The 19,133-nt window shown below is 37.4% G+C and overlaps 2 protein-coding genes across 2 annotated transcripts in view; both read left to right on the top strand.

The window, feature by feature from the left end:
- Positions 1-7,855, top strand: part of LOC148953213 (uncharacterized) — a 156,905-nt gene extending 149,050 nt beyond the window's left edge. The window contains exons 6-8 of the mRNA XM_089087903.1: positions 3,784-3,887; positions 4,390-4,596; positions 7,661-7,855. Coding sequence (XP_088944029.1) covers positions 3,784-3,887; positions 4,390-4,596; positions 7,661-7,855 — 506 coding nt within the window. The remainder of the gene's footprint in view (positions 1-3,783; positions 3,888-4,389; positions 4,597-7,660) is intronic.
- RpL21 (ribosomal protein L21) overlaps positions 1-19,133 on the top strand; it is a 226,683-nt gene that overhangs the window by 66,975 nt on the left and 140,575 nt on the right. The gene's annotated exons all lie outside the window — the stretch shown is intronic.

Here is a 19,133-nt window from a genome sequence, read left to right as displayed (position 1 = left end):
TTGTAATGCTAGCATTAAGGAAAGTTCCAGGAGCCAAAGATTCGCTCAAGCCCTGACAGTTGGCACGTGGCAGGGTTGTATATATTTGATTCTCAAATTATGCATTAGCATAGTTGTCGTGTTATTTTTTATTTTGATGTCATAAAGTCGGAAGTCAACAATTTCAGTTGAATTAACAATTTCTGGCGGGAATTCAATTTCTTCTTCCTATTTACCCTTCCAAAGAATCATTCATTTTATAGAATTATATTTTCCCGGTGTTTGTTGTGATTGTTGCTGTTGCTTCTCTTCTAACCGCAGATTTCGTTACGGTTTGATGTGATCTGCGCCACCTGTCTTTTATCACCTGTCTTTTAACATTAGATTTTGTCGTCCGTCATTTCAACCGAATATTTTGTTGTCCATCATTTTCATTTGTGATTTTTCGTAATGCTTGCTGTTGCATGTCTCCTAACCACAGATCTCAGTGTGCTTCATTTTCATTCATCATTAACTCAAAAAATTTTCCCTGTCATTAGCTGTGGAGGCTCAAATTCATTTATCCTCTTGTATAATTTCGTTTGACTTCATAGATACCAAAAAATTCTTTTCCAGCTTTTACCCAGTGATTATATTTTGGCTTTAGTTACGATCTTATAGGATTCAGTAACAAGATAACAACCAGGCATTTTCCATTGCCTACACATTCTGAAAAATTTAAATCTAAACTAAGGATTATTATAATTATCGTGTTACTCTTTAGTTTTAGGTCATTGGATGGCAAATCAGCAATTTCCATTGAGTTAAGAAAATCTGGCGTGAATCAATTCCTCCTTTCTGTTTATTCTTCACAGACACTATAATCACACGTACCTTCATTCCAATGCAATTTTGATTTGTCTTCTAACCGTAGATTTAATTTTTCAGCACTGTGTTTGCAATTCAATATGATTCTGGCTGTCGCTTGTTCCATACCTTTCAAGTCATAGGAGGACAAATGAGCAATTTCAATTGAATCAAGAAATTCCTAACCGAAGATTTTGTTGTCCATCATTTTCATTTGTGATTAGCTGTGATACTTTTTGTCGCATGTCTTCTAGCCAAAGGTCTCGTTGAGCTTCATTTTTGTTCTTCATTACCACGTAAATTTTTCAAATGCCCTTTGATTTAGCTTTTCGGATTGTCTTTTAACCTCAGATTTCGTTGTGCAGTATTTTCGTTTGCAATTCAATGTGATTCTCCCTGTTGCTGCCCCATGCCTTTGACTTTAGCTGTTCAGGATCATTTGTCGTCTTTTATGATTTCGCAGGCATCATAAATACCGCAAACTATTCCTCCGCTGGGAAAGAATTATTTAATTTGCTCTTTAAAATGCAATATGAAGATAGATGACTGTGACGTCATTTCCACGAAAATATATTTATGTTTTTCTAAAATTAAGGCTCTAAACAAATTTTTCAAAGTCCTGGCCTATCTATATCGTTTATTTCAGGCCAGAATATCTCAGTATGACAATGTTCAAAAAAGATATGAATCCATTTTCCAGAAAACACACATAAATAAATAGATACATACACAATTGCTCGCTTAAATAGAGTAGAATATACTATAAAGAATGTTTATGTTTAATAATACAATGAGGATAATTCCTCACACAAAGAAATAATTGAGGCCTAGAGTTATTACCTTCTTCTCAAATAAGCTGGCTACAATGAGAATTTTTTAAATGCGCTATTCGTGAAATAGTTGTGTATATAAAACAGAAGTAAATCTTGACAATGAAAAAGTACTAATATTTTCTTCACGAAAAATAGAAGAATTGTCCAGCATGAGAAAAATTACCGTGTCCGCATGTTTTGTACAATATGAAATAGAATCCCCATTTCCTGAGATTCAATCCTTTTCCTTTGTTTCATTATAATAATGGGTGTCAAAAATAAATTTGTAGCTCGTGTTATAAAAATTAATATTTAAAAAAAAAAAAATTTTTAGCTCGTGTTATAAAAATTAATATTTCAAAAAAAAAATTTAGCTCGTGTTATAAAAATTATTATTTCAAAAACAATAAATTTTTAGCTCGTGTTATAAAAATTAATATTTCAAAAAAAATTTTTTTTAGCTCGTTTTATAAAAATGAATATTTCAAAACAAACGTCAGTGCATTTTTGGTGTTTTAAAATGATATAGAGGCCACTTTTAGTGAAATAAAATAGTTTCGATGTACTTATCTTTTCTTAAAATCTTTTCGTGTCAAACATAGAATAGATTTGTGTTGGTTTTTGAAAACTTGTTTTTCACACGCCATTCTATAAAGGTATATTAATATCATTTACTAGTTCTGAAAACATCTCTAATAACATTTTCAGAAATACCTCTGGAATACGTGAGAGTGAATTTATCACTGCCATTAGAAACCTAGGAGCATGCAAACTTGTGAAGTCGATTTCCTTTAAAATCAATTCTTTTACATGTAAAAGAATTTTGCTTTCAGGGAAGAAGGTTTTTGTTCATTCATGTTATCTAACAATATTCCTGTTCAAACCAAGAGCAGGCCGTACTTTAAGATGGTAAAGTGGGAAAGTTCAGCAGAACTAAATTACTACCATTTAACGGGGTCAAAACCTTAAGGCCTTCAGGTATTCAAATGGCGTTTGAACGCCAGATTTTTATATGGCAAAAGTCCATGGACTTTTGCCCATTTTTTCGTCAATGGACTAGTCATAAGAAACCAACTTTTCAAAGAAAAAATAACGAAAAATAGTTTATCTCATGGAAGTAAACGTAAAATTGAAACCCAAAACAAAGAAAAGTTGGCGCTTCTAAGCCCACACAATGTTGATAAATCAAAATAACCTATTGGTGATATTTTTATATAACGAATTAGCCGGAAAATACAAAACTAGCACTTTACCAAAAACACAAAGTCTGTGCATAAAAAACAAAAATATTGGGTAAGAAGCCAACAATTCATCAAGAATTCTGCAGAATGTTTCATATTAATCCACAAAACAATCATAAAATACCCATCAAAGAACCGAAATGAGAGCCGGTTTTTGGACTGAGCTAAATTCGCAAACGTGGTACCAAATGAAGCGGGTTCAAACCATATACAATTGTCTTGGATCACTTTTTTTTCGTAATACTAAAAAAAATTCTAAAAGCGTTTGCATTTCTACAGTCCAATGAAGTTCCTCACTGTTCTACGTTTTCAGTAAAGCGCGAATTTTTCATAGCCTAAATTTTTATTAACCTTATCTACATAAAACCATAATCTGCAAGGGTTTGGATCAAACATTTTCAGGGCAGCTTTTCACAGACAGGGTGAATATAGTTTTTAAAATAGTGCAAAAAAATTAATCAAAAGTTACGACTGAACAAGTAATCAACAGAAAGCAAAAAAAAAAAAGAAATAGGACAATGCAGAACGGGCAAATTTTTATTTTTTTACTTTATCTTCATGCTCTTTATTTTCTAATAGTCTTACATTTATATTAATGCTTTCAAGGCTATCAACCACGCGTTTGGCACACATAGGTCTTTTCAGGCCCAGGTACTGTTGCTGCATATAATGTATTTCGCAGCCTATGTTACAGTATATGTGTTGTAGATACAATCTTCTCTAAAAATTTGTTCTCTCAAGCAGAAAAAAAACATTGTGAAACATTGGGAAACATTATGTTGCTAATAACTCATGTTCAACTAAAATTAAAGCATTATCTCTTCCGAAAAATAATGACCAGATTTCAATCATTCTTTTCTAGTCGCTTCTTGTGCAATATTTCTTATCTATCTTGTCTTTTTCAGATCAGGATTACCTATTATTCCGACCGAAAATTCAGAAGAGCGGATTACGACGGATTCACTCGGTCCAAGAAGGAACGGAACAGTTGAAGCAAAACATTACACATGTAATTATATTTTCTCTTATTTTTCTCTAATTTTGCTTTGTGAGTACAACAACTTTATTTCTATTAAGCCAACCCTGAAAGTAGTTTTACTTTCCTAGCATTTTCTGCAGATTACGTTTACCTCAGTAACAATAGTAGATACAGGACTAAGACAAGATTGTTCACATACTTTTCTTCTTCTCCGTTCATGGCTGAAAATCGAAAGCTATGGAGGTTATACAAATAATGGCTTAAAAAACAATATAGACTATGTCATATATCTCCCTTCATATGTTATGTATGGTTCACATATTATATATATGAGTGGTTCCCAGGGCGTATAGATAGAACCCGTAGTTTAAATGAATTAAACTTACAATTTTTTTGTTTCCTATATTTGTTTTCTTTCTCTCTTTCTATTTGCTATTGCTTTTCTTGTATTTTCTTTAAATACATTTAACTTAATTCTTCTTTCCTGTTTATATACACATTATGAAAAAAATAGCCCGGAAATCCTTTTTAGGAGATAAAACCAACGAAGACTCGGGTTCCGCCCAAGATGGCTTCTGACTGTTGGCATGCGGTGCAAATGACAACGAAAACTATATTTGAAACAGCTGAAATTGAGTCTTCTCGTCTCTTAGAAAACAATCAATGGGAGGATTATTTTCTTGTGACTCAGACTTCTCTTTCCAGAGCCGCAGATATATTACAGGATTTGTTAAATCTGGTGAGACACATTAAATATGATAATACTAATTATAATACTAAGGTCCAACGAATTCTTTGGACCTTGTACTCAGGGGCGGGGGGAGGAAATGTACACAGGGGCGAGAAAATGTCCGGGAAAATGATAACATGTATATAGGCGCGGATACACTATTATCAAAAAGCCCGTTTTCAAAAAACGATATCATCATGACCCAACCCTTATAGAAATTATTTGAAAAAAACTACGTTTTCTAAAGAGTTAAAGAGGCTGAGTCACAAGTTCGAACCTTAAAACGTGCAGGGATTAGGAGGTGCAGTTGGGGGGCTGCCGGGCCCCAAACCCCCACTTCCGTATATGAAAGGGGCTGTGCCCTCCTCGACGCTTCGCTCTTTACGCTAAAGTTTTTATTGTTTAAAAAAAAGAGTTGTAAGAACGTCAAACTTTAGCGTAAAGAGCGAGGCGTTGAGGAGGGCACAGCCCCTTTCATATACGGAAGAGGGGGTTTGGGGGGCGGCAGCCCCCCAACTGCACCTCCTAATCCCTGTACGTTTAAAGGTTCGAACTTGTGACTCAGCCTCTTTAACTCTTTAGAAAACGTAGTTTTTTTCAAATAATTTCTGCACGTTTTTGTACAGTTTATTACTTATTATTGCTTGACTAACTGTTAGCTGATCTTTTCAGGATTTAAAGATGGTGGGCTGCCGCCTCCCAAACCCCCCGCTTTTGAAGATTCTTGTGTTAAGGCTTTTAATTTCTGAATACTCAAATCAAATGCACAGTAAGATTTACTTTTTCAACTTTTTTTCGAGCATGCGGGTATACGGCATGTTATCAAAGCAGTGGAGACTTACCTGTAACCTGAATGCCGACTGTGATATTCTTCTGGAGACGCCTGTTAAGCCGAAGTATTTAATAGATTGGATTTAAAAAAGAAACTGAGTTTCTTTTTTAAACTTTAAATTCAGTATATAAAAAATTTTCTCTGACAGGGAATCGAACCCAAATCTTCCGCCTAGCAGTCAGGAACACCGACCATTGTACCACAGAGACACTTGCTATATTATTTTAGTCTCTTGTATCTATTTTTGACGCAAGCAAATCCCCACAAAACTTGATATTTGGTTTTTGGAAAATAGGAACGGAAGGATCAGATTGAGCTGAAATTTTGAGGATAAGCTCCCAAGCCCCAGGAAAGCTTATCTTCTAAATTTCAGCCTGATCGGACAATGTTAAAGGGGGGCTGTGGTGGGAAAAATTAAAATTGGCTCTTATAGGAAAACGAGGTTTTTCGTAAATGTAAATTCGGGGGATAATTTTTTCGGTCTGAAAATATCAAAAGGCCCTAACAGGTCAAATTCCGCTTCGAATGAGTCCTCATTCACCCGGATTCGTTGCCAGCTGTGGCCTGTAGGCGTGGCTGATAAAAAAAAAGAGAAATGAACTTTAAGTGGCTATATTTGGTTTTCGGAAAACAGGGAAGGAGTGATCGGGTTGAGCTGAAATTTTGAGGATAAGCTGCCGGGCCCTAGGAAAGCTTAACCTTTTAATTTCAGCCCAATCGGACAACGTTAAAGGGGGGCTGTGGTTGGAGGGTCGAGACTTCTGGCTAACTTTTACCCATGAAGATAAAGTCGGAGGGGGTTGAAATTTTGCACGTTTCTTGTTTGAAGCTTGGGCTACAAAATGCTATCACCGCTGTCTCTCTGCGACCACTAGGACCGGAAATCGCTTAACATTGTGGTGGGTCGCCTCTTTAAAGAGGCACAAGTGTGCCTCCTTGATTATCTGGTTATGGCTCGATTATGTAATTCTTCAGTTTCAGATAGGCTTTTTTGTTGTTTTTTTGTTCAAAATAATTGCAAAAGGATGAAAAAAGATTTGTAGGGAACTGACAAGATTAGTAACTGAAGCTGTTCTGAGGGCAAAAAAATTAAGGTCCTCTATTGTTTATGTTAGGATTGTAAATTTGTCCATAATTTTTAAATTTTATTCTATATTTCTTGTAACTTTAAAGACACTTTTACGTTTTAGCTCAACTGGGCAACGCTGAACGGTCTGCAGTGTCGCTTAACGGTAGACGAGTCATGTTAATGTGCAAAAGAGCAATTTCCTTCAGTTACTTTCTTTGCGTCTGATCCTTGTTCACAATCAAGCTTAGATTCAAAAAATATGGTTTTAAATATGATTTTACTCCGAATCACTCAAGAAAGCAGAGCTGTCGTTCATCTAGCAACCATCACAATAGAAAATTTGAAATGAAATTCCTTGAGGATTTCTGTAGACTGTAGGAAAATAAGTCCTCAAAATTTTTATTTAATTTAGCTTCATGGGAAGTGTAAGAGAAGTGGTTGTCTTTATTCTAGAATTTTACCATTGCTTTCCAAGTAAAATTAACCTGAACTAAAATTTTCAGGTATTTTTATGAATCAAACCCGAATCCCTAATTTAATATTTTAGTTATACCTAACCACACCAATGCCTAGATCTAAATTTCTAAATCATTACCTTTTAATTCTTTTATCGGTACATTATGCTTTTTTTTTACTTACCAATTAATAGATTCTGCCCGAAGATAAATGCTTCAGGCCAAAGACTCCCTTAAAACTATAGGTTGTCAAGGTTGGTTTAAGTTGACAATATTCAATCTTTGAAGCTTGTTTTTTAAAATATATTCAAGCATAAAGACATTTTTACCGTTAAACGTTATGCCAAATTCAAAAGAATTAGGAATATCTCAATAAATTGAAAACTTGATTAGCTGAAAATTCCTGTTAATAAATTGGAAATATCTTTCCCTCCTTCATCCAAACCTAGGTTCTGGATTCGGTTTGATGAACTTATGAAATTCTATACTATTGCCTTCTTAATTTTTTGGATAAACAGGGAAATACCAGCTTATTTGTTAGCAATTAAATTTTGTTCAAAATGTATATCGAATATACATGTGATGAAATTTTTTCTCGATTAATAGCCAGATATTTAGTCTGCTTTTCTAAATAATAATTTTGACCAGTTTTCGACGATGATTAAACAATATAAAACTGCTATAAAGAATAATTAGAATCATTTGAACTTAATTTAGGATATATGCCTGGATGTGGCAAGTGAAGGCTCAATTACGTTCGGTGTCATTGAAAGATCACTTGGAACAGCCAGACATCAAGACATTGAGAGAAAATTCAAAGTATATAAGGTACCCAGAAATTTCTTCTTTAGAAAATCAGTTGCATTCAAACTAACCGGTAGAGCAATCGAAAAGTATACTCACATAGATTAATCTACGCTTCTTAGATATACTTAAAACGATTTACTAATGGAATATTCTAACCGAACAATTACTTAAACTTAAAGGAAATTCGGTGTTAAGCCAAAACTCACTGACCCATTGAACATAGGTAAAACAAAACAAATACACCTTCTGGAGGGAAGGGTGGCTGAAAATGGGCCGAAGTGACACAAATTGGGCTTAAAAGAAATCTGTAAAAAGATGAATTTTGATGTGAAAAAACTATATAGTTCTAGAAAATATGATGTGTCCAAACACTATCTGCCCCTTCCCCCTGGCTCTGCTGCTTATTAGCCTCTTTATTAGCCTCGTTTGGATAATATCTTTACAACTTAATATTGCATTACAAATATTTTTCTAACAGCTTGATGGTCGAGTTAAAAACTGCATGGAATACAATAAAGTATAAAGAGAAAGAAACGGAATGGTAGAATATAGCTTGGGCGCCAGACCTCTATAATGTGACAACTAGGTGATCAAAAAGACACAGTCAGTTTGACAATAGTTTCCGACTATATCGACCACGCTGAATCTGAATATGGGTGGTGGCAAAGCTGGAGGTGACGGCTTGACCTTCTAAAATCCAAAAAAACACCCTTTTTTGGCCTATAAAATGTGTACATACTGTTTATTTTTTTTTAAGGTTGTATTACTCCAATTTAGTTGCATGGCATCTCATATTATTCCTAATATGGTCGTCTCTTAGAAAATGTTTGTTTTTTTCCGATACCTTGTATAGTCCCGGAGCTATAGGCTAATATTTAATAATTTTCCCTGAAAATCTCAAAATTCAACTGTTTATTTTAAGGTAAAGAACGTATCTCGTAACTTAATATATTTTTAGGATTTTTCATCTTTTACCAGAATTTATCTTGGATATTGAGCTTCACATTGCCGAACATTTCCAAGCTCCAGCTGTTTGTTGAAGCTGCACAGAATTTTTTTTTAAGTATAAGCCAAAAATGTATACGAAAATGTATCTTTGCCAAATAGTCATATGTCACAATATTCTACGCTAAAATTTAGCGTGGATTCCAAATATCAACGTTAATTTTCAACCCAATATTAATTTCGTTTGTTATAGGCTAATTAATGAGTTGTAGGCCCTTTTTTTTTTTTAAATGGTACAGCGAGACATGTTTATATGCTAAAATTTTGACGCCGAGTCTAACGGTAGTGTTGACTTGGTCATCGTGTTTCAACTTTAGTTGCTATATACTATTTAATTTGCTATAAGCTCTGATTTTCTTGATGTACTGTACATCTATATAAAAATACTTGTATTTTTATTAAAATACTTGTATAAAAATACTATTGGGTTGAAATTAATTGAGTAAAAATACAAGTAAAGCCTGTCAGAATACAGTTCGCGCGCATCCCAACGGTTTTCCCCCCACGTGCGAAAAAAATCCCGCTAATCCTCGTCTGAATCGTTGCTGTCGGCACCACATCGCCCACCACACGCGCAAAGAATGTCGCATGGCTTTATCCCCAAACAAGGACACTTTTTACTGCACACAGTTTTACAGTAACAAAAGGTTGAAGCCTTGTTGATAGTTAGAGGCCAGGGGGTCAGCGCTGAAGTCACTGGACTGACTCCTAGACTGTCGTGATGGGTCCGGCCAAACTCAAGTGGGCTGAAGATAAAGGGCTTAGAAAGCAAAGCCTGAAGAAAAATGCTCCACTGAAGTATACCTCTCTTGCCATGAGATGCGAAAAAACCGTCTGTTAGGGGTAAAGTGTTCAAGTTCTTTTTTCTGGGAAATAAATGAATTCGGAGGTCATTGAGAGAATCAAATTCGGACTGTTTTTTGCTATATACCGATACAGCCAATTTCGTACAGATACGCAAGATTTCGGGCTCGTACATAATGATGTTTCGGATATCACTCCTCACTTTCAGTGTAAGGTCAGCAATTTCTTGAATGAGCTGTGATTTAACAGCAGATGTAGCAAATGTTTTTTTGCCCTTCGAGAAGAAAAAACTGACCGTATCACATCCACTAACGCAATGTAGCAGCCCTATTGACTCTACAACAGCCCACGATGTTCTGTTCACAATTGTAAGGATAGGAAAGACTTTGTCACGGAACTGAACGTAGAGCTCGGGTTCATAGCCCGGGTCACACCTGCAGAGGAATATTTCGCGATAGTTCTGTAATAGAATGACCACAATGTCTGTATCATTCGCTTCAACAATTACTTGGGAACATACATTTCTGTAGCATTCGGCAACATGGAGAGCCACACGCGTGTCGACTTCTTCATGTGTGCTGCACAAGGTAGCTTCGTAGTCCGGGTTCGGATCTAATGTCGTTTTGGATGGGACCAGTTTTAGGACCTTCATTCTGTCACTGAATCCGCCAGAGAGGTAAGTGGTAAATCTTAATTCAGAAAGAAAGACATGGCTCCACAATTCAAAAATACATTCGATAAGTCTTGACTTACTCTCTGACTGCATAAGCAAGATATCCCAGTTTTCTAGCACCATGCTCTTCGTAACGATAAAACTCTTCGTCACTGTATTTCCTCTCCGCTCATGACATCCACTACTGTCTTTTAGAACAATAGGATGCCCGGACATGTTTGCAGGGCCAAACACTCCGTCATACCGATCAGCTACAATATGCAGCTCGGTTGTAGATTTTGGGAGTCGGTTTAATAGCCTTGCAAGGATTCGTTTCGAGAATGCCTCAACGGTTTCGGTTTTGTCTGGCACTTGCGACCAGATTAACGGCATGAAATCTACCACCACACAAGTTCTCGTGACCGTGTTAATTGGTACTTCACTAGACCAACTTTCTAAACTTGCAGAGGTACGAATGACCTCGAGAAAACTTGACTTCATACCCGATTGAAGTTTAATACGTTCACCAGCTCCTGCTTCAAATATTGCTGGGGCGTAGGGTAAAAGTTCATGCGGCATGATCTTACTTAGCATCTCAAGCGTAGATTCTTGACTAGTGCCAACAGTAACCAAAATCCTTTTAACAGCTTCCAATTCAGCATGAACGCTGCTACCGGTCTTGGTTGTCGAGCGTTTGGCCTGTTTTGTTTCGCAATCCATAGTCTTTACTTTAACCTTGGAAAAGGGGTTGGGTTTTCCATCGAAGTATGCTTCCAATGCTTTTAAACCACTAGCACGTGCACCCAGGAGGCTCTTTGCCACTGCCTCATCAGCGACTTGATTTGAAATGATAGTCACCAATGATTCCTCATCACATGTAAACCGATCAAGATGGTCTTCGACAACAGAGACCACGCTACTAACAAGGTTTTCTTGGCGCTTCTCAAAGGCTCCATTTTTGCTTCCTTCACCGTCAAATTCACTCATGCTCTCAATTCCAGTAGGTCTACAAAGGGCAGAGGAAACCTCAGCACAGAATGGTATGGTGGTAGTCCACTTGGCAACTGCCATTGAGCTCAGTGTGATTCCCTTTATTCCTCCCTTTTGTTATGATTCAAGGTTGAGTGTGGATTCCAGTGCATGATCTGGGGAAACACAATTCATCTTGCAATTTTTCAACTTAATGCTAAATAGTCCTTTGACAAAGATATCATGCAAGCTAGGTGGCAAGGTTTTCATGTCACTCAAATACTGGAGTAGGCATGCAGTATACTTATAATGCCCTGCGGCTGTCACATACGGCAACATGCGGATTGCACCCATAATATGACCTTCCCAGTCTCCCCCACGCTCTGCCATCAGGAACTGGAGAAGAATCAGCACAAGATTCATATACTCCATCTACAACTTCGTTGTAAGGTTTTGGTCACGCGACTTGTTGAACTCGTTCATCAAGGGCTTCATAAATTTCAAGTGTTTGTATAGGTTGTCCAATGAGCCTCCGCAATTCATGAACGTAGATATCAAATCTGACAGCTCATCAAAAGTACCTGCTTCTTCGTCTGATTCAATGTTATACTGTTCAAGAGCATTCCAATATACTCTGTACAAGGCCTCTACTACGATGATGTGAGCATGCATACACCTGTAATAGGGTTTTCCAGTCATAGCTTTTTTCGCAGTTCCAGGGACTAAAATGCCAGCCGTACTAAAGATTTCCTCAAGCCCCGAGCCTTTCATGAGGTACCCAATCACACCAAGGAAGTTCATACACAGATGCAATCCACCCATTCCTGGAATAACGTCACTGAATGCTTCAGGCTGTTTCTTTTTTAATGCGACAATGATCTCGTAGATAGCTAGGTCACACGTTATTACAGTATAAGGTAACTTCAGTGCGTGAGCTGTACGATTCATAACGTTTATTGCCTCTTCAACAACTGCTGGATTAGATGGAGCACTTGGTATGACTGGTAGATATCCGATACGAGTGATAGGTATCACTTCACTCTCTATCTGGCTTGCATAAAATAATTTGAAACTTGGCAATTCTGCGCTGGAGTCAATAACAGTGGCATCAAGACGTTTGGTTGGAATAAACCGACAGAGTGCCCAGGCCACAAATATGGGCTGAATTGGAACGTCACTGAAGTCACTAATATCTCTGAGAGTGAGCTTTGAGTCACCAAGGACTGTTTTTCTTTTCAGAGATGTTTTGCCAAATTTACCAAACAACAGAGATGACGTCTTAAGCGATCTGTCTCTGGTACGATCACATCTCACTACTGGGGTCTTTGATTCGTTTTCGAATTTGATACACATTCAGTTTCTTATTTTTAGTACTTCCCTTCATACTACAGAATAAGCAGCAGGTTTTATAGTCAAATTCAACATCCCCAGCTTGGGATTGAGTCCTGCCTGGCAATGCTGGTAGAATTTGAATGCTTTCTTCAGTAGCTGATGCTTGATCAGCAGTTTTATTGTGGTGCTTACAACGGAGGAACTTTTTGCAACAGGCTTTGTGCCACTTGTGCTCCTTCTCATGAAAATCTGGTTCATAAGATTGTTTTTTTAATGTAAGCTAAATTGCACTTGCACCTGACTTGAAGGACACTCACAACTCGACAGTATGTCTGTAAGCTTATACAATTTCTCATTCTTTGTCTTGTTCTGGCAAATAATGAACAAAGAGAAATTAATCGTTGTTTTATTTTGGGGGCTAAGCATGAAGCGCAGATGTTTTCCCTTCAGCTTTTGCATTGTTGACCTAGAAAGAAAAACATCAGAAATTGTCTTTAAAGTCCACTTTTTACAAACTTTACACAAAAATCATTTCATATTGCTTTTTTTTCATTGCTGACCATGCCAGTAGTCTTCATATTTACCAAATCGAGCAGAATATCATTGCAGTTTAACTAAGCTAAGTACAGGAGGCTTACTTTAGTGTCCCAGTTCACTTTCAAGCCATGCTCACTCAACTGGCAAACAATTTATTGTAAATATTTTAAGTTGTTGATAGGCATCGACTAGATTAGGCATAGGCTAGCAGTCAGGGATATTAATTATTTTATGTATAACCATCAATATAATGTACTACTACAACACTGTAGTAGTACACCACAGGATCTGTACCTCAAAATTTGAGACCTATGTCTAACCAACAGCGTGCTACTCCAGGTATAGCATAAGAGGACCTACACCATGTTTAATGTAGTACTGATGGTGGGGTGTAGTACTCAAATTCTGAGGTACAGATCCCACGGTGTACTCCTGCAGGTGTGAAGTAGTACATTATGTTGATGGTAGTACATAAGACAAGTAATATCCCTAACTGTAGGCTAGGGTAGGCTGTGCCAACTGTTAGATATACCCAGCATTTGGCGTAGGGTATCTAAAATATTGGATTTGTGGTAGATTGGTTTAAGGTGGTCTCAGCAACATCAAGACTAACATACCCTAAAAAATGTCTGATCTAACTTAGCCTAATTACAGTATAGGCCAAGTCTACACAGAAATGTCACAAAATGTCTATCAAACAGTTTGAGATAAAAACTCATTCTTAATTCCAACCTAGTCTTGAGTTTTCATCTTGAAGCCTAATACTCAGTTTCTGTTCACTCATTTCCAGCAATCTGAAAGTTATTTAGCCTACCTCTCCATGACATTACACAGTTACATAAGGCAGGCATTAGGCGTCGTTCAGTTACTATTCTTAGCTCTAACCACTAGCAGTACAGCTTCTCAATCATACTACTAACCTCAAGTTTAATCAGCAACAGAGTTCACAAGATTGTTTCTTTCACGAAAGCTCTTTTTATCATTTTCGTCTTCTTGTTCCTACAAAATGCGTACCTGGGAAATTTGATCTCAAGGTGGAGTAGTAAAACAATTAGCCTATAACAACTGAAGTTGATATTTGGTTGAAAAGTAAAGTTCATATTCAGATTTGGCGTTAAATTCTAGCATAAAAGATGTGTCATATCATCATTTTGGAAAAATGTATTTTTGCATATACATTTTGACGTACACTTTTTCAAAAAATTCTAGATGGCTTCACCAAACAGTTGAAACTTTGAACTTTACGGCAAAGTGAAGATAAATAGTAAAGGTAAAGTCTGGAAAAGGACGAAATATCCAAAAATTATACAAAGGTCCAAGATACGGGGTTTAGCGGAAAATGAACCTTTGAATTTTTAGATTTTCGGGGAAAATAAATAAATATTAGCCTATAGCTCCTGGGCTATACGAGATATCGGAAAAAATTAAACATATTCTATGAGAAGACTATGTCAGGAACAAAATGAGATGTCACGCCACTACATCGGAGTGGTACAACCTTAGAAAAAAAATAAACAGTCTGTACACGTTTTATAGGCCTAAAAAGAGTCTTTTTTTGCTTTTTCAAGGTCAAGCCGTGATCTCCAGCTTTGGCACTACCCATATTCAGATTCAGCGTGGTCGATATAGTCGGAAACTGTTGTCAAACTGACTGTGTTTTTCTGATCACATCAACTCAGAAATAAGCGAGATACGCTTTAGTGGCGCCCGGACTAATAGTTGTTTTTTCGAGAGTAACATATCTTTCCTATTCTTATTTGTTCTCTGTTTTCCGTTTGAACGAACAATCCGCGGTTTCAATTTGTTTAGCATGCGGTTTCTCTAATATATGTATCGTTTCGTCTCGTAATCAATTATGACCAAGCTGTTGCAATACCACACATCAGTGTTGCCACTCGACCGGCACCGCTCCGCGGCACCGGCCTCGTCAAAAAGCGGCATTTCCGCGGCATCCTTGAACCAAAATGTGGTAAAAACCGCGGCATGCTCGAAATTCTCGGAAAAGCTGTGTTTTTTATTTTTGAGAGAGAATGGGTGAAAAATCTCGCTTTAATATGAATGTTGATTCAGTGTCAAGTGAAGTGTGGTGAAGATCGGTCATAAATTTGAGAGAACACGTGCTGTCTATCCTTCTTTTCAGCGGTCAAAGGTAAGTATGGTCAGCTCAGTCCGTGAACACACATTTGTCGTTAATCGTTTTCGTCAAGCACGCAACAGAGGTAAAAGTGCAGAGGTACCACAGCAGGGAAAGTCCACGGTGGGAAAACCGTATAAATGTGAAGTGAATAGTGAAGAAATTAAAAGCGATTTTCCCTTGGGCCTTCAAGCCCATCCAATTTAGTAATTGATCGGTAACTAGATTCTAGTATCTCAACCTTTTTCGATTAATGTTTAATGAAATTCAATATCAAAATCTTCAAGAAGGAACTTTCAGATAAATAACACAAGACATACAGACAAGACTAATTTCAGATAAATAATACAAGACAAACAGACAAGATTAATCGGAATCAGACTGTTTACGTGTGTCACAAACAATATCTTTGGCAATACCATACACAATGCTTTGGTTCAAAATGTTACAGTCACGAGAAGAGGCACTAGCCTTCACTTTGAGTACACGCTTGACTAGTCCGGGTTTTAGCTCTAGCACTGACTTGCCCGTGTCAAGCCCTCCTTTAGAATTGCAATTAAGACCACACTTGGTTTTCAGTGTTGCTGAAAGAGTCGCTACACTCAGTCGGTTTCGCTTATCAGTTTTTACTTCCTTGAGCAAACTGAAGAGACGCTCGGCAATAACGTTTGAGAAAGGGAGTGAGAAAAGTACTGAACCATTTTCCCGACATTTGGGAACATCCGATTACCATTTGGTGACTTCGTTTGCAAGATGTGGCGCCAGTAAACGACAATGTCCATGTCATTTACGTCAGGGAGATCGTACTAGGTAGAGCTACATCGTACAGTACTAGGTAGAGCTACACTCGGTATAGACCGCCATTCCTGTTCTATCTTTGTTTTATTCCAAAGCGCAGAATCGTAGTTGTCAAAGAACTGACGAAGACTGGGAACTTTCAGTTCATAACTAGAGCTTGGGGTAAGCAGGTGTACCAGGTCGTAGATCTTTTCAGAGAATGGAAAACGGTCAAGAATTTGTTGAACAGCTTCGACGTAGAAATCCCTCGCGGAGCGACGAATTCGGAGACTTTCCGCTACAAAACGGTCACTGGTAACTTCTCTCGTTTTGAGCCCCACAAGGAAATCGTACCCTTTGTAGCCGAAATAGACATTTTCTTCGGGAAGATAGTTCACTTCGTCATGCGGATTGATGTCAAAAGGGTTGACTGTTCTAACATATGAAGGCTTCATAAAGTTCATGGCTAATGTCCGAAGAAGTTCTTACACCTGCGTTTTCATGAGGTGAAATAGGGGTTTTTCAGACTGGAAGATGGTGTTGAACTCATTCAGCTCTCCCAACACGTACTCGACAAAAAACATCATAACCCTCGAGTATGGGTTGTTTAGTGTTATTCTTACATGATCATTAGCATGCGATGGATTATCAAGTACCAACGAGTCCCAGTAAAACGTAAGAGTATCCCAATGTTCGAGAATACGGCGTGCACAGTTTTGAAACGACAAACAGTGTGTTGGAGCCAAAGCAAGGAATATGTGCTGTTCTACTTGAGTAAAGACTTGAAATTCCTTCCTATATACATCTCGGCGTTTTGCAATATGCCTGAAATAATTGCACATAGTCTGACATAGATCTTCGAGGCTCTTGGACAGTTTTTTGCAAGCATGACTTGCAACTAGGGCACACAGATGGCAGCTACATTTCACAACTGTAACCCAGGGATATTTCCCTTCAACAAGTGTTTTGACTGAGTGGATTATCCCCCTCATATCATTTGTTGTGTCAGAGCAGAATCCAACCCAGTTTTTTAGAGGAACACCCGCCTTCTTGACATCATCCATCACCTTCACTAGCTGATTGAATAGACCAGACGCTGATCCGTCGCTGTATTCGACAAGAGCGAGCAAATCTACCTGCACATTCATTGCTTCGTCACAAAAGCTGACACAAACAGCAAGTTGCTTGGTTACTGAGAAATCTGGTCTCGTCAATTACTACGAAGAAAAGATTCGTTTTGAGGTTTTCAAGAAGCTTTTCATGAAAATGAGGGGCCAACGATTGTCGGGCAATATTAGTTACTTTAGTTTTACCTAGGGTGGCCTGGCTTAGAAGATCTGGGCCTGGTATACTTTTCACAACTTTCAGCAAGTCTTCAGAAAGCGAATAGGGTAGATCGTGCTCAACGAGAAATGTCACTAGCTTTGCCTCAACAGTGGCCACTCTTTCGATTTTTGAATCACCAGAAAAATGAAGACTCAATGGCATGGTCTTAGAAGACGAAGTTTTCTTCATAAGCATTGGTCTGTTTGTGCCTTCTTGCGTCGTGTTTCCCTTTTTCACAAACGAAATCCTTTTGGCAGTAAATACAGTGAGCTAAATATCCACTGTTTTGACTGGTCGGCACCTTTCTTTTCTGTAACCATTCATTAAAGTCAGATTCTGTTTCCCACTCAGTATTTTGTCTTTGGTCTGCCCTTTTCTTTGTGATCCTCGGTTTTTTATTGGATGGTTCACTATTGTCCGAGTCTTTATCACCGTCCTCATATTCCTGATCGATATCTATAAATTCTGTCATTATGTTGTAACACGTTTAGTCTGTAAACAAGAGGAATATATAGCTAGCATTGATCCTGCTAGTCTTTGATTTACCATAATATAAATATGGGTCTTGATACTATCGTAATACCATGTTATAACATAATGCTATGTCAACTTATGGGCCGTTTCAGGAAGAACTGTCGTATCGGTTATAACTAGATAAATAAAAAACAAGTTTTTTTTAAACTGATAATAAGGAGAAAAATTAAAGCTCAAGACAAACAGATATTATTCAGTAAATGAAGGGTTGCCCCTCCTCAATAACTTGCTCTTTATGCTTAAGTTTGACTGTTTATCCCAGTTTTTTAAGAACGGCTACTGAAATACAGTTTAATTAGAACAGGAAGCTTTTTTTGTAAGGACTAACAGTTTTAGCGTAAGGAGCAATGCATTGAGGAAGGGGCAAATCTTCACATACGGAATAATTTTTGATCGTTTTGAGTTTTAATGTTTCTCTCATTACTTTCAGTTAAAAAAAAAAATTAGCTTTTTTTAGATTTCTGATCGTTTTTCAAATAATGCCAGTAAATCCGGTTCGTCTTTCATGAAATATACCCCTTCCCTTACGGAAGACCCCTCCGTTGAAATTGCATTCAAAGTACAGTGCACTCCCCCCTCCGTCAAATTCTCTCCAGATAGTTCCATCCTTGCTTAGAATCTCCCTTCCCTGTAAAATTTCTTGCGGACGATTCAGTCTGAAAAATCCTCCTTGGCATACTTTCATTTGAAAACAAACTTTAATCTCTAATCGGTTTCTCACTTACTCCAGAAATGCCACATTCCGTGGAAATTTTCCCCGAAAATCAAAACACGAGGAAAATAGCCCCTGGATAATTCCCGTGGAACATCTCCACGCGCAAAATGGAATTGGTAAAGAGAATGTAAGGCAGTTGAAAAAAAATTCGTATAGGAATTTTGTCAAATCCCCCAGTGTAAAATTTCCCCTTGAAATTTTACCCCCCCCCCCCCCAAATATCTCCCCAAGAAAGATTCTACCTATTGAAATCAACCCCAAGCACGACCCCCCCCCCCCAAAAGAAATGTCTGTATAATTCCCAATAACGAATACTATTCATAAGAAATAGGCAAATTTCATAGCTTGACCCTCCACGGACTGTGGGTGAGTCTTTTTACCTCCTAAAGACATAGTTATTGGATATTTTAACTATACTGAACAAAATGGCTATCTTAAAATTTTTATCAGGTAGCTTTGGGAAAAAAAGGGTGTGTAAGTTGCCCTTCAATCTTTTTTGATCAATATGCACAACAACAAAAAAGAATATTTTTCAGCAAATCAACTAAAACAAGACCTTTGATGTGGGGGAATTTTATATCTTAAAAACTGGTATGTA

The sequence above is a fragment of the Artemia sp. Qi Xiang Cuo genome, chromosome 4 (genome assembly GCF_049724085.1).
Source record: "Artemia sp. Qi Xiang Cuo chromosome 4, ASM4972408v1, whole genome shotgun sequence".
Taxonomy (NCBI): domain Eukaryota; kingdom Metazoa; phylum Arthropoda; class Branchiopoda; order Anostraca; family Artemiidae; genus Artemia; species Artemia sp. Qi Xiang Cuo.
The sequence above is the reverse complement of the archived record's forward strand: the minus strand, read 5'-3'. Positions and strand labels throughout refer to the sequence as shown.